Source organism: Cyprinus carpio, chromosome B16 (genome assembly GCF_018340385.1).
Source record: "Cyprinus carpio isolate SPL01 chromosome B16, ASM1834038v1, whole genome shotgun sequence".
Taxonomy (NCBI): domain Eukaryota; kingdom Metazoa; phylum Chordata; class Actinopteri; order Cypriniformes; family Cyprinidae; genus Cyprinus; species Cyprinus carpio.
In genome coordinates this window covers 19303766-19319377 of record NC_056612.1, presented here as the reverse complement: position 1 = coordinate 19319377, position 15612 = coordinate 19303766, and the positions used below count along the sequence as shown (strand labels likewise).

Here is a 15612-nt window from a genome sequence, read left to right as displayed (position 1 = left end):
ATAATCACTATATGATTCACTGACCGCTAACTCTAAAAAACAAGTTTGGTAAATCACTTTAACTGACTCATTAAAAAGAACCAATTCATAAGAGTCATTTTAATCACGTGCTGTAATGTAGAACTGCCCTAAACTGCATATTTTCTGCTGTCAATAGCAACTAGCAATAGAACACAGTTACCACCGACTGTTTTGGTTGTTTAAGTTCGAGTAGTAGTATTTTCCATTCATTTTCTCCATAGGCATTTTAATTACTAACTAGCTGTAAGATTATTCAAACGACCTTACAGCCCCTAATAGATTTGTTTCAAAATGTTTTGCTAGAAATAATTTTAATCAAATAATAGGAAAATCCAAGGAAATATTACTTCTGGAACTATACTCTTGTGATCTTTAAATCTATAACACTTTAAATATTATTCCTTCTCTGTACTTTTTTTGTGAAAGTTTTTGTACTTTTAGTTTCACTCTTACTCTTTCATCTATTGCTGAACCTTCTTTAATCTAGTGCATTATCTAGAGAACAACATCCCTCACTCATCCTCTACCTGTATAACAATACTGGTGTTGTCACCCCAGTCCTGAAGGAATGTTGTCTAGGTCCTGCAGATTTAAATGATTACACATGTATCTTACATCTCCCTTTTGACGAAAATGTGTTGGAGAGCGTTTTCCTGTCAGCTTTAGTTGCACCAGGTTTTAAATAAACCTTTCCAGTCTGGATTTCATTCTTGTTTAGCACTGAGACAGTTCCCCACAGGTTGTTAATGACCTCCTCCTTTCTGTTGTCTCAATCTTCTCAATTTGAACTGTCAACCATTAACAGCTTTGCATGCAATACTGTCTGCAGTAATATACTTAGCAATTGGCATCGCTGACACAGTTCACTACTGGTTCACTTCTTACTCTGATGAATGTTGTAGAGTTGAAAAGTTAAAAAGAGCCCTTTTAACAAGAGGTGTTCCCCAGGGATCAGTTCTTTTTCCTCTTTTTTTTTGTAAACTGGTAAAACATCTTCTATACAACAATAAAATGTTGTCAGCTTGCAAACAGTACATATCTTGTTTGCAATTAAATGCATTTAGACATAATACATAGCATGGCTACTTTTGAATGGTTGTACCGTAGTACCCACATCTACCAGCAGGTGTCATGTTAACCAGCATAACATGAACCTGTTGGTCTTGACCCACAATACTTGCTGATCTACTCTTATACTGTACCTGGAGTATCAGCCACAGTCAGTTTTACTAATTTATACTTAAGTGAAATCCATTTAAATGAGTTTTATAGTTTAAGTCAAAGGTCTTTATTATGGTTGGTTCGCTTATTTAATACAGACATGATAATGTCAGACAAAAGTTAATCTATTCAAAACTGGATAATAGAAGAGGTTTCATCATTCATCTAAGTACTTTTCAGCAGTTGTAGGGCTTCATCACTCATCTCAGTGACTATATCAGGTTTGGTGGCCTCATCCCTTGATTAATTAAATACAGGAGCCACTTAAGTCAGTGAAGCTTTGAATCACTTAAACGTCACAGTGTCCGGTTTTCCCATAGGCCTTCCCTGGTAATGATTCACCCACCACTCATGTGATCCTCCTAACCCTCCTCCACTGGCCCTCTTTTTTTCCCATAAACCTCTTGACTGTGTGTATGTAACTGAACCCCAGTGGAAGTGCCATGGACCAGCTCCAAAAGCTTCAATCTTCCCTCCCTCTCTCCTCTGTCGTCCTCTCATTTTCGTTTTCGGCTGTTCTCTCCCACATGCTCTCCCAACATCCACCAGAAGGCCTCCCTCCCCCACCACCATGTCCCGTTCTCCTTCTCCATTTCCTTCTTTGGTGAAAATGCTGAAAAAGAGAAGGGGAGGAAGACCTTCACCAGTGTTGAGAGGGAGCAGATTTGGCCATGTGTTTGTTTTAAGTTCTTATGCCTCATCAAGGTGAAGAAATAGCACACTCAGCACGTTTGCACATAAACACACCCATCTAGAGGCACAAGGTCACCTTGAATGAGACTGAAGACTGTAGAGGATACTACATGTATTAGGCTCTTGGGTCCTTGGCCTAAACAGAGTCCAATTTGACCAAAAATACCTGTTTTTGATGTGTTTGCATAATGTAGTCTGTGAAAAAATGACATTACAATTGGTTTAATTTATAAAATATTTATCAACAATCAATAAACTTTTAAAAAAAGTATTTTTTTTTTTAACCACACCTCAAACTTACAAAGCTTGAATCACTTTAATTAAGAAATGCACATTAGCCAACTCTTTCTCTCCTGCATTAAAGCTCAAAGTGAATATATACTTATACATTTAGAAATACTCAGAAGGTGAAACTAGTAAAATTGGCATTAATAAAATAACAGTACTTAATGTCTCAATTTGACAACATGCATACTATCATTTTTGACATACTGACAAATATTGTTTCATTTCATTCACTCTTAACACAGAGGAGACATGTTTATAAAGATTTAAGAAATTATGACTGTAGAGGTCATAATGAATTATCAAATAAAAAACAGGAAGTGAACAGGAAATAATATGTAGTTTGTGTATATATACAGTGTAATGCGTGCTGTATCTCAAAAGTTTTACATTTAATTCAAGCTATAGTAGTGCAAATGCAAGTCTGTCCTCCACCTGTATACAAAATGCATTTCAAACGTCATTTTCCCACACATCTCTGGACTGCAGAAACATTTCAGCTGTTATTTTCATTCTGACATTGCTATGCATTTTGGAAGACTCCTACTGAATTGAATGCATATGCGATTCTTAAAATGTTGTTTGATGCTGAAGTTCTGCTAAGAAAGACAAAAGGTTTTAGTGAAGTTTTAGAAAAAGTGCTCACTAACTATAGCAGTCACACATATTTATGCGACATATACGGTGTGTAAATGCTTAGATGTTAAGCTTTTGGTGGCTGCTTCTCAAAGTGTAACTTTACTGTACCCAAAACTTAAAATCAATGTGCTTTCACACACAGAGTGTTTGGAACAGTTCTAAATGGGTGTTCCATCACTTTAACAGAACACCAAACCTTTGACCTTTGAGTGTTTATGAAGGAATCTGTTTGAGTTCTTTCACAGGCTGCAAACACAGACTACATCCACCCATTAATGACCATTACCATCCTAATGACAGTTTTGAAAAATAAAGATGGGAATAACTAGTAGGCAGATCAGATATTTTTATCTGTGCATAGAGACCTACAAGTTTATGGAGTGTTGATTCCGGATTGTGCAATGGATAGACTGTAGTTGGAACTCAGCATCGCATAGCTTTCACAACTCAACATCAATCTTTGGTGCATCTTTTAAAAGTCTTGTTAATTCAATCATAAACCAGCAAGCCTATTCTTTGAGTATTTTGGTGAAGCTCAGAATATTGTGTGTGTGTGTGTGGGAGCAGATTGTTGGTTTGCTGTGATCTCAAACAGCAGTATCTGCATGGGCGTAACTTGAGATGTGAAGTTCTCATTTGAGGGCACAGCTGTGTAAAATAGATGTGTGCATGTATATGTATGCGTGCATATGGGAAGGTAAGGTGTGTGGCTAGGGGTTGCGTTCTATAAGCTGCTGTTGCAGTTACGACAGAGAATCTCATCTTGCTCGGGGAAGAAGCCTGCGCCCACCAGCGATACGGAGCAACGAGAGCAGGTGAAGCATGGCTGGTGCCATTGCCGGTCCTCGAATGAAATGTACTTTCCTCCACCAAAACCTAAAATGAAATAAAAATCATGTAAAATCTCTGTAACATTTCAGATGAGTTCATCACATGTCGTCAAAACAAAGACATCTGTAATCCCTGACATAAAACCTGTTGCAGCACCACTGTCCATATCGATTTTTAAACCATAGTGACGTCCATGCATGTTACCTGTAATAGGTTTTTTGCAGGCTTCACACTTCTTGGCGTACAGATTGCCAAAACATTTGATGCAGTATGGGCTGTCATCGCGGGAGGTGAAGTGTTGGCCAGCTAGTTGGACTTTACAGCTTGTGCACACAAAGCACTCCTTATGCCACGGCTCATCCCTATAGGTCACACCACCTTTAGCCAAGGCCTGAGGAGGAGAGAGTTCATCAGAGACACAAACAGTAACCTGTCGGCATGAGTTTCCGTATACTTGACCTAAACCAAGCTACATGGAAAAAGGTATGACATTCAAACGCATACATAAAACCTCATGTCATGAGTGTACATTCAAATGATATTCAGGAATTGCATGCTAGGGATGGGTCACTATGATTGTATAGTTTACAAGTTTGCTCAACAATTGAGGTTGGATAGTTTTAACTAAAATAATAATAACTGAGCACCAAATTAGCATAGTAGAATGATTTCTGAAGGATCATGTGACACTGAAGACTGAAGTAATGGATGCTGAAAATTCAGCAATGCCATCACAGGAACAAATTTCATTTTTACAATATTACTGTTTTTACTGTATTTTTCATCAAATAAATGCTGCCTTGATGAGCATAAGAGATGTTTCATAATTACGTTTCATAATATGCATATGTGTGTGTGTGTGTGTGTGTGTGTGTAGTTTATTGTATTTATTTATTAATTTATTATTGTGTTTCACAGAACTGTAGAGCCAAAATGCCAAACAGATGGTGCTTTGTCAGGACAGGATGTGAAACTGACAGCCAGAGTTAATCAGTGACCAGCAAGACTTCTGATATGCAACAGGAAGAAGAAATGAGGTCAGAATTCTGACTTCTTGTGGAGGAATGTGTGTGAGGACTGATGAGGAACACATGGTTATATATTTCAGGCAGAGAAGCAAGTAAAACCCCACCACTGACCTGTTTACATCGAGTACAGCGCGGTGCAAACTTGTTCTCATAGCAGGGTACACAATAGTGGTCATCTTTATCTGGAATAAAGGACTTGGAGCCTATTGGCTGTTGACAGCTGTTGCAAATGAAACAGCCCTCATGCCATGTGGAGCCGGCATACTCAAGCTTCCTGGTTCCTGTGAGCGAGAGAAAAAGGAAGGAAGTCTTTAAAATAAACAATTTCTTTGTTTTCGACAGCTGTGCATACCATGTTGCCATAAAATCTATAACTTTAATTCTGTCAGGACCACTATCGTCAAAGATGACTGACAATTAGCATACAATTTGGATTGGTGGTATGGTTCCGTTCTGGGCAAGAACTCTCTGCGCATCCATGCAGTCTAGAATGGATAAGAGCAGGGAGAGCAGCAATAACCCCCAGTGTATCAGAACAGAACCAACATAAATGTATTGCAGATATCATTAGTTTCAATAATTTCATGTAACATTTTGAAATTAGTCTGATTCAAGGAGAATCGGAGGCTGAATCCTGACTGACAAGAGGAGGAGTCGGGGATGGAGGTGGGTTATTAGACAATGAGCAGTGCAAATCTGGTGATAATACTGAAGGACCTTATATATGAGTGCTGTGAGTGTTATATCCCTATAGATGTGGATCAGCTGAGAGTCAGCTGATGTGAGCTTGACTAACGTGACCTGCCAGAACTGACGCTACGCTATGATTTAGTGATGTAACTTTACATATATAACTAGGGCAGTGAATTGATTATATGTGACCCTGCACCACAAAACCAGTCTTAAGTCGCTGGGGTATATTTGTAGCAATAGCCAAAAATACATTGTATGGGTCAAAATTATAGATTTTTCTTTTATGCCAAAAATCACTAGGATATTAAGTAAAGATCATGTTCCATGAAGATATTTTGTAAATCTCCTACCATAAATATATCAAAACTTCATTTTTGATTAGTAATATACATTGCTAAGAGCTTCATTTGGACAACTATAAAGGTGATTTTCTCAGTATTTTGACTTTTTTGCACCCTCAGATTCCAGATTTTCAAATAGTTGTATCTCGGCCAAATATTGTCATATGCTAACAAACCATACATCAATGGAAAGCTGATGTATAAACCTCATTATTTTTTTTTTTTTAATTGACCCTTATGACTGATTTTGTGGTTCAGGGTCATATATATTTGGATCAAATTAAGGACATGATGTGCTTATTAAATTAATTTCAGCTAAATTATTCATTAAGCATATAGTTAAAAATATATTAATGTATACTGTATATTTGAAATAATTCTGAGCTTTATTAAAGCTAGATTGCGATAGGATAAAGACACTGAATCAAAAAACATTGAAATATTTTCTCAAAACTAGAAGAAGGACAAAGAAAAACAAAGACCATGAAGCATAGTGTTTATTTGTAGACAGGTTACTAAGTAAACATGATCAATTACGCCATTGTTTAGTCCTCAAGTCGGGATTCTCAGAGATGTCAGATCTCCCAGTTAAGTAATACTGCCATTTTGGTGGAAAAGAGTTATGATATTTCGTATTCTCTGATAAAAAAAAAAGTCTTCCCACTTCTAGGACCACCAAGGGAGCATAACAGAAATAGTAGGCCCATCATAATTGCCTTGATTCTTTGCAATTTCCCATTGTGGGACCTGCTGATGAGCATGTCACCAACAGTCACTTCACCCAGTTTCAAAGATGTTTTTAAGAGATCTCAACTGAGACTTCTTATCCCTGGGATTTCCCTACAGAAAAAGATGAAATTGAGCTTTCAAAGTGACAAAATAATGATCAAGGTTCATCATTAAGGTTCATCAAATGATTAGCAGGTTAAAGGTTGACGTTCATAATCCACAAAGCGTTTCACACGTTACCCAGATCAAAAGCCCTGTGGAGATCCTCCTTAAAGAGGCCCCACTCCCAAAAACACCAAAGCTTTACACAGAGAGCAAATGATAAAGGTAGTAATCCCCTGGATAACAAAAAACATTTAGAAGAAATATCAAGTTACAGCAAGGCCATCTCACTCAAGTTCAAAACTCACCCCAAAATATGTCACCACATTTATCAAAGGAAAGTATGAACTATAGTGAAAGCCCCCCCCCCACAGTCTTTGTCTTTCCCTTGTCATCTGCACATCACAAACAGAGGCCCTAACCACTAACAATGTGTTAGTCTTCCTTTAAATGTAGCCCTCAGGTTACATGCATGAACCGGGACTCAAAATTGTGGCGGAATATTTTTTAGCTTCTTATTTTTGGTTCTGCAACTTTTGGGGATTTTAATACTGCTTGATTTGCTAACTGGATTTACCTCAGAAAATAACAGCCACACATTTTTTAATGCCAAAAGCAACTAGATTTACGTTTACAGTAGGAAATAACAGTACTTGCAAGGCAGCAAAATAAATGTTACAATTTTCGTCTTTGCAGTCTAAAGGTCTAAACCCGTAAGACCTTCGTTCATCTTCAGAACACAAATTAAGATTTTATGAAGCTAAGAAAATGTTTTGTTTGTGCAAAGAAAACAAAAATAACAAATTTTCATTTCATAATTTTCATTTTTGGGTGAACCTTTTAGATGGTTATACTGTATAGGCGCCAAGACCAAGAGGAGTTCAATATGCAAATAGTATATCAGCATATACTATAAATATGCAAATAAATAATTTGAAAAACATCACTGTCGGTTACACTGTCGGTGCTGAACATTTTAACACTGCACAGTTTAAAGCTACAAAACCATATCTAACACACCTAACAATAAAATTATTATTAAAATCAACATTACACTACCATTCAAAAGTTTGTAGCATTTTTAAGTCTCTTATATTCACCAAGACTATGGCAAAGCTAAATTTTCAGCAGCAATTACTCTGGTCTTTAATGCCACATGAAATCATTCTAATATGCTGATTTGTGCTCAATGTTGAAAACGGTTGTACTGCTTAATATTTCTGTGAAATACATTTATTTTTCATGAACAGAAAATGTATTTATAGAATGATTTAAATGATCAAAATCCATTGATGTAATCCATTTAATGCACCCTTGCTTTAAAAAAAAAAAAATCTTTCTGACCCCGAACTTGTGAACAGTAGTGTAAGTGGTTTAGGCTGAATAAGTTGCAGAAGTTTCATACTTGAGTTAAAAACAAACTCTAACCACAACTCTAACCACATTTATGGAAAACAAATGCCTTGCAGGCATTAGAAAAATACATAAAAGGACTTTCAATACAGGGCTCACTTTGCAAGCCTTGTAAAAGAACAACATACGTAACCTTTTGGAATCATTACCTGAATTTCAGATGGATGCAGCCTTGCTGAAATAGTTTACTGGCTTATCTCCTCCTATCATCAGAGGCTTGGATGGCAGCCATTCGCAATGATTTGGCTGAGAGACAGCAAGCCAGGCAGACTGGCAATTATTTTGTCACATCTAACCTGTGCAACACTCCCTCACTTCTCTCTCTCTCTATTTTAGCCATGCTGCTGGTACTTCAGATTTGCTTTGGCAGAACTTTGCAACTTTCCCCTTTTCTCAGTTTTGGCCCCTTCATGTTTGTGAATCTAATGTTACCTGCATACCTGTGGTCGTGACATGCTGTCTGTTTCACTAGTGTGAAGACTTGCAGTCTTACACAACAGTATTGAGAACAAACTGAAGGAACGGTGCCAGAGCGCGATTGGACTAGACTTGAGACCAGTCTGAACAGGATTAGTCAGGTAATGACATGAGTTATGACTGATGATGTGTGCTGATATCATTCATACCAGGCATGACGGTTTTATCACAGGCCACACATTTGGAGGAGAACTCGTTGCAGTAGCAGTCATTGCACAGAAGAGCATCATCCTGGCTGGTGAAGGGCTCGTCTGCCAGCGAACGGTCACAGCGGAAACAGCGGAAGCAGTGCTCGTGGTAGTGACGGTCCTCATAAAATAGCTCCTGAATAACAAGAACAGGGATGTTATGAACATTTAAAGGGTTAGTTCATCCAAAAAATGACAATTGTGTCATTAATTACTCACACTCATGTCATTCCAAACCCATAAGACCTCCGTTCATCTTCGGAACACAAATTTGGAAAAGGTCACTGTAGCGCCATTTTGAAGAGTTTCCACTCAACGCAAACAGTGTATGCTGTTCTGTGTCAGCCGCACTACATGGACTCTCAAAAGGTAAAATTTTGAAGAATGTACTTTTGTGGGGGTGAGTAAATCAAGACAAATTGTTCATTTTTAAGGTGAAAACCAAGACGTTTTCACCACAAACATTAATGAGCAGCAGATGGTGCACTGTTGTCTCCACATTAGAATATTAAAAATTTGCAGTTATTGTTAAAGACAAGTTGACATACCAACAGTTTAGTCATAATTATGAGAAAAAAAAGTCAGAAGAGGCCACAAATTAAACCGCTGTTCCTCGATCCCAAGAACATTTCTGATTAGGATCTCAAGCAATGGCTATTCAGCCTCTCAAACGCTAGCACATGTGCATCTAGTTATGAGTGTGTGTCTGTGGAGAACATGGTGCCTGGGTCAACTCCTCATGTAAAATATGTAAACACATAGTAATAAGACGGAGGGTGAAATTTATGACCTGTGCTGCAAATGGCCAAGACAAAAACAGTGACTTAATTTAGCATCTGCCGTCCCTCATTGTCAATAAGTCATCAGACTCTTTGTCTGTTAGCACATGGACTCGCGATTTCCTGTGGGGAGTTTACTACTGTGGTAAATGAACTGCATTGTTTGGTTTTTATTTAATTTTGATGGGATTAGTTGCCCTCAGAATGGGAAGGATTATAAACTCAATTGGTTGCTATTATATTTTGCCTTAGGTGTTTAACATTGATGGCCTGACTGAAGTTGAATGATATTTCTAATTGGACAATAAATGACTATCTCAAAAGAACTGCTAAACGGACAGTTTCAGCCTGAAACCACATAAAACTGTTTTACTGTGTAATTGAGTCTCAAATTTCTCCAACCACCATGAATATGCTCCTATAAAATCAAAATTTTGCTGTAAAATGTGAACCAGGCACTGTTTGCATGGCTTTTTTAGGGAATTGTTCAGTCATAAGTTCAAATTTTGGAAGTGTAAATGTGCAGTCAATTTACCGTCATTTGGAAAATACTGTGAGAGAAATCTAGTTATTCCAATACAAATTCACATCTGGAATTTTATGAGAGATTTCATACTTGGTTCATGCAATTTGGTCATGCAAATTTGTCACATTGGCCAATAGAAAGAAAGATTTGAAAGTCACTGCCAAGCTACTGATAATGGACCTTTTTTCATCAAAATGTGATTGCACCTTAAAGCAGCAGTCCACATTTATTGTCATTGTATTTAAAAGAGCAGCTTAAAAACATCTTATTTTGCATTCCACAGAAGAAATAAAGAAAGAAGTAAAGAACAGAAGAAATAAAGTAATACAGGTTTGGAATGATACAAGGGCGAGTAAATTAGGATAACTATCGCTTTAATAAGCAAAACTCACTCTTGAATCATGGCCAATCAGCTCTTTGCACTCATCACAGGTGTTGGCAAACAGGCTGTCGTAGCAAGGGATGCAGTAAGGGTTGTCCTCTGCCTGAATGTACTTCCTGCCATATAAGGACTCCTTGCAGTTGTCACAGTCAAAGCGTTCACTCATGTTGCTCTGATCGAAGTCAGTCCCTGTAACAACACAAAGAAGATTCAGGGAGGTGAGCTTTCAATCACAGCTGCAATGCACTGAGAGAAAGACACACACGAACAAACACAAACAGGCAGATCTGTCACAAAGCACTTTGCAAAATGTCCATTAAGTTTTATAGCTCTGTGATGATAGCTGGGAAATGAGAGGGAGGAAGCTGGAATTTTAGCAAGCACACAACCTTATGCTGCATGTGACGTGGCAGCTGTAGCGGCGCTTCAATGGGAGGTCACTTTTAGACATTTCTAAGTTTGACCCCCACTTTTTGAGACATTATCACTGTGTTTTAAGAGCTTTGTTTTGCTTGGCCACAGAGCAAAGACCAGTGTTTCTCAATGTTTTTCACTGTCACACTGTGATGATTGTGTTTTTGAGACACTGTTGCAAGATAAAAGTACTTTAACTTTTAAAAAAGCATCAAGGTCTTTTTCCCAAAAAATGTGTCTGCATGCTTTCATGCTGTTTTTGCATGAAAATAAATGACCCTTTAACATGGCTAGACTTTTAACAAGTTATGTAAGACTACATAATAATAATAATAATTAGGCAAACATTAATTCAAAATGTAACGTTCACAAACCAGAATTGTAGTTGAATAATTATTGATTATTCTTATACATTATCAATGAGCTTTTAAAACCATTTCTTGCACATATTGCCAAATAGGCAATTAATTAGCATTGATTTCCTCTTTGTTATAGGTTTATCAAATTTCTGGAGTTTGCATCCAAAGCCCAAAGTATACTTCACTTTTAATGTGTATGCTAGCATATGCGTACAGTGCACGCAATGCAAATTTTGTCACCAGAATAGTACGCGCACCACCCAATTTTTGTAACCACACGTACTTTGTTTGCGCAGGTCGCACATGCGCATTTAATTTGTTTTGCACTAATCAGTTGTTCCACAAGGTGGCAACACTGGCCTGGGCTGCTGTTTCACAGTAGAAAATGGAACTAAAGACACAGAACAACAACAGCAACAAAATAGTGAAGACTGCAACAACAACAGATGGCTGCATTGACAAGTGCATCTGTGACACCATGTCTACACTGGACACTAGTGGCGTAGCGCAACAAAATACAATAGAATCCATTTTTGAAAACACTATAGCAAAGACACTGCACTAAGGTGAAGCTTTCTAGTATGCATGTGTCAACCGCCTAAGTTTGCCCATGCTATCAATTGGAGTATACTTTGAAAGGCTAAGCATTCAACTGTATGCATACGCTAGTTTACATGTACATAAATGAAGTATACTTTGGGCTTAACCTAGACTTTCTCGCTTAGTCATCCACGTGCCGAAAAAAAAAGACAAACCTTCACTGCCTGACAGATAAAAGGCCTGCAAGATCACAGAGGTAAGACTATATTGTTGACTGTTGAAGGCCTGCGCATTTGCATGCTTCACCAGCAAATATTTGTGAAGTAAACACTTCTGCCTTGGATGTGCAGACCACCTAGGGAGATTGTTTAAAGAACCGCAAAAGTGACAAGAACTCTTAATTTTTTTGAAAGACCAAGCACTGATCCCAAACAACAGATGGATTTGTGTTTTTTATTTTGTAATGCCTGTCCTACATCAGACGCACATCTTCATAGGCGAGTACGGATCAGATTTGTTCACATTCGGTACAAAAACATACCCCATGTTCACAATGCAAGGTGTTAAAACCATTTACAGTATTCACATAAACCGACAGTGTAATAGAAACACCAGCTTGACCTTAAAGCGAGTGTAAGGCACTGCGAGTGCCCGTCACGGAATAATATTGTTACAGCGTTGCAGCAACGCTATCAGTTTGCCAAAACATTACAGAGACGTTGGAGGAAAGCCTTATGATAAGTGATAGGCCTCCCTGGAAGAGACGAGCTCAGTGTATCAGTTTCCACCCAGCTAATAACAATAATCAGCCACCGCTGAAATAATGAATCTATTTGCACTCCCTGTCTTACACACGCCCACAGGGAGGGTGTAATCACAGGATGCAAGATGAAAGATATCAACCACCGTGTTTCATCTTTCCTCTTTCCCCTGGCATGACAAAAGGCTCAAATGAACGTGGGTGTGAAAGGCTAAGATAAAAAAGGGCAACGCACCTCCCGAAGCTTCATAAATAATCAGCTGACACTCTTTTACTACGATGATACCACTTACTCTCAGCTGAGAGCTGCTTTAAAAGCTTCTTTGCCCTGGATCTGCTCATAAATTAGGGAGTGTTAATGTTAAAGGCTCCTGTGGCCTGAGGCTGCCCCTGGTTTACATCATTACAGACCTGCGTTTCAGGGAATATGAACCTTCTCTGTTCCCATCAAGGCTATCATGGTTCTGTGTTTCTCGTCACATTTCAAATCACATTTTTTCTTGGTCATTAATTTAGTCAAAAGTACATTTAAATTGCAAGTTTTCTTTTCAAATATAATTTGGCTTTGCATGTTCATGTTGTATAATGTGATGTGGTGTGAAAATGTATGATACTTACAAATTAATAATTCATAATATGTATAAAAATTACATTTTGACCCTGAAAATATGTAAAACTTTTTTGAAAAAAATGGAAGATTTGTAAGATGATTCTGTGTCTGTGTCTTTACAATGTGTCTTTAAAATGTTTTCAAGACCAAATTTAATCAAATAAAAGCGTTTCTAAGAAATTGACATACATTTTTACAATTTTATTTTTTCTTTTATTTATTCAGAAAAACCTTTATATCACAATATGCCCAACAGTGTTATTTTAGCAAACATTTATATAAGGTTTCTATATTACTATTAATATTTTGAATAAGCCTTTATTTTATATTTAGCTTTTAGTTATATTTTCTGTTTTAATTTTAATGTTGCTTATGTGCTTTTTAATGTGCTTTTGACATCTTTATAATTTTTTTATTTTTATTCTTAATTAATATTTTTTTTTAATTTATGTTTTAGTTTTTTTAAATTTTAGTTTCATTTCATTTAGTAATTTTAGTACTTCAACTTTATTAGCTTCAGCTAATTTCATTTTATTTCGGTTAATTTCAGTTAACAATTTTTTTGTTGTTGAAGTTTTAGTTAACAATAACAACGCTGCTGCCCTTTGATGACAAGTAGCAGGATCTTTTTTAGTACCAGAGACACCTTTTGTGCAGGTGTGTGAACATATGGGATCCATCCCACAACTGGCATCTACTTCCTTCATCTTCCTTCAGAGCTAATAGTTGTCATTTCCTGCCAACTTATTAGACTGCAAGAAGGAGAGCTGAAACCTGGCTTAGTGCTAAATGTAGCATGTTCTAAAAAGAAGTCATGGAGGTCTGAAAAACATTTTTTAAATGTATGTGAAGAAAATGCATTGCTTATAATGAAAGTAGACAGATCTATGCATCTCTTTTCTTTTTATTTGGCAAACATATGGTAAATTTCACATTAAATTTAATCTAAACACAGAACAGGCTGTTTGCACATGCCAGAAAGGATCACCAACAGCGCTTCGAAGGCCTCATCGTTCACCCAAGTAACATCAACAATAGCTGTTCTGCAGCCTGACTACAAGTGTGTTTACGGTCTCTGGTGAGACGTGAGCTTTAGTTAAAATAACTCGCCTCCTGGTAATCATTAAAGATGAGGTAGGACCGAGTCCTTCACTGTACGAGGGAAATATTGTTCTAGCTAAGATGATATATAAATACTTATTTTGTCAAGGGCGGGGGTTGTTATTACTTCCTTTCTGTGCTAAGTTTCTAAAACCTCTTATAAAAGCAACAAATGAAACAAGCAATATGAGAGTAAATGGGCAGTTTGGACTAAGGTGGAGAGCATGATGTCATCAGTGACCCCAGGGCTAGACATCCAAAAGTGATTCAATCCAGAAGCTGGGAAAATTAAGCAAGACCTCTCCCTTTACTTACAAAGTCAGAGCTGGCTTTGGTTGAAATCTAATGTTGTATTTTGTGCAGAACCACAGGGAACCCTCTGACACATTGGAGTTTAATGTAAAAAAAGTGTAAGCAGGAATTTCCTCTTCTTTGAACAAAGTGTTTTGTGACTGATGAACTGGTCTGAGGTAAAATACCAGAACTGTGAGCAAACAGTCCTTGAGGGTTGAGGATGTCCAGCAAAACACCATGACCAATCAGCTCTGTTTATTTAATCTAGTCTGCAAAATGTCACTGCTTTTAGACAAACCATCAGATCACATCACACCATGTCTTCATGGAAAACATGTTTTATGTAGTCCTATATATCTATCTATCTATTTATCTATCTATCTATGCTATTTGTCCTGTTTATCATAAATATAATTATTTTGCTTACAAATATTTCATGTAAATAGACTGCAATGATTTTAATTTATTATTTATTTACTAACCATTACTTAAAATGTCAGCTTGTGATGTTTCTTGCCTCTGAACTTATAATTTTGACAATATTTTGCTTCTACCCATATTTTTGTAGCAGTTCCAATATTAAAGGTATAGTTCACACACAAATGGAAATTCTGTCATTTATTATTTACCCTCCAAACCATCCAAACCTACGTTCATCTTCGGAAACAAATTCAGATATTTTTGATGAAATCCATTAGCTTTCTGACCCTGCGTGTACAGCAACACAAATGACATTTTCAAGGTCCAGAAAGGTAGTACAGACATCGATTAAAATAGTCCATGAGACATCAGTGGTTCAACCATTATTTTAGGAAACTACAAGAATACTTTTTGTGTGCAAAGAAAAAAAAAAAGTTTCATAAGAAATAGTGGTTCAAAGGATCACAAATCTCATGGTTCGGATCACATTACGGTTTTTGAACCACAGATCGGATCATTTTTTGGATCAGCAAGAAAATAAAAATATTTCACTTTAACATAGGCTGCTGTCCCTTTAAGACCTGATGCACGGATCCGATATAATGATACACATCACATCCGATTTCTTTCTCAGCTGTTTTCATTCACTTGAGACATAACTGACTACGTTTACCTGAATGATTGTCGAGATGGGTATTTTAACATAATTTTATGTGTATGTGTCTATTCAGAGGATTCAAAAGAGGATTCAGATTGATGTTTGTGC

The 15612-nt window shown here is 37.1% G+C and overlaps 1 protein-coding gene across 1 annotated transcript in view; it reads right to left on the bottom strand.

Moving 5' to 3' along the window:
• Window positions 1–2156: 2156 nt before the first annotated feature.
• The window catches only part of fhl3a (four and a half LIM domains 3a), a 35361-nt gene continuing 21905 nt past the window's right edge, over window positions 2157–15612 (bottom strand). The window contains exons 2-6 of the mRNA XM_019119512.2: window positions 10359–10537; window positions 8623–8797; window positions 4830–4999; window positions 3895–4081; window positions 2157–3735 (exon numbers count right to left, since the gene is read on the bottom strand). Coding sequence (XP_018975057.1) covers window positions 3584–3735; window positions 3895–4081; window positions 4830–4999; window positions 8623–8797; window positions 10359–10514 — 840 coding nt within the window. The 5' untranslated portion in view covers window positions 10515–10537 and the 3' untranslated portion in view covers window positions 2157–3583. The remainder of the gene's footprint in view (window positions 3736–3894; window positions 4082–4829; window positions 5000–8622; window positions 8798–10358; window positions 10538–15612) is intronic.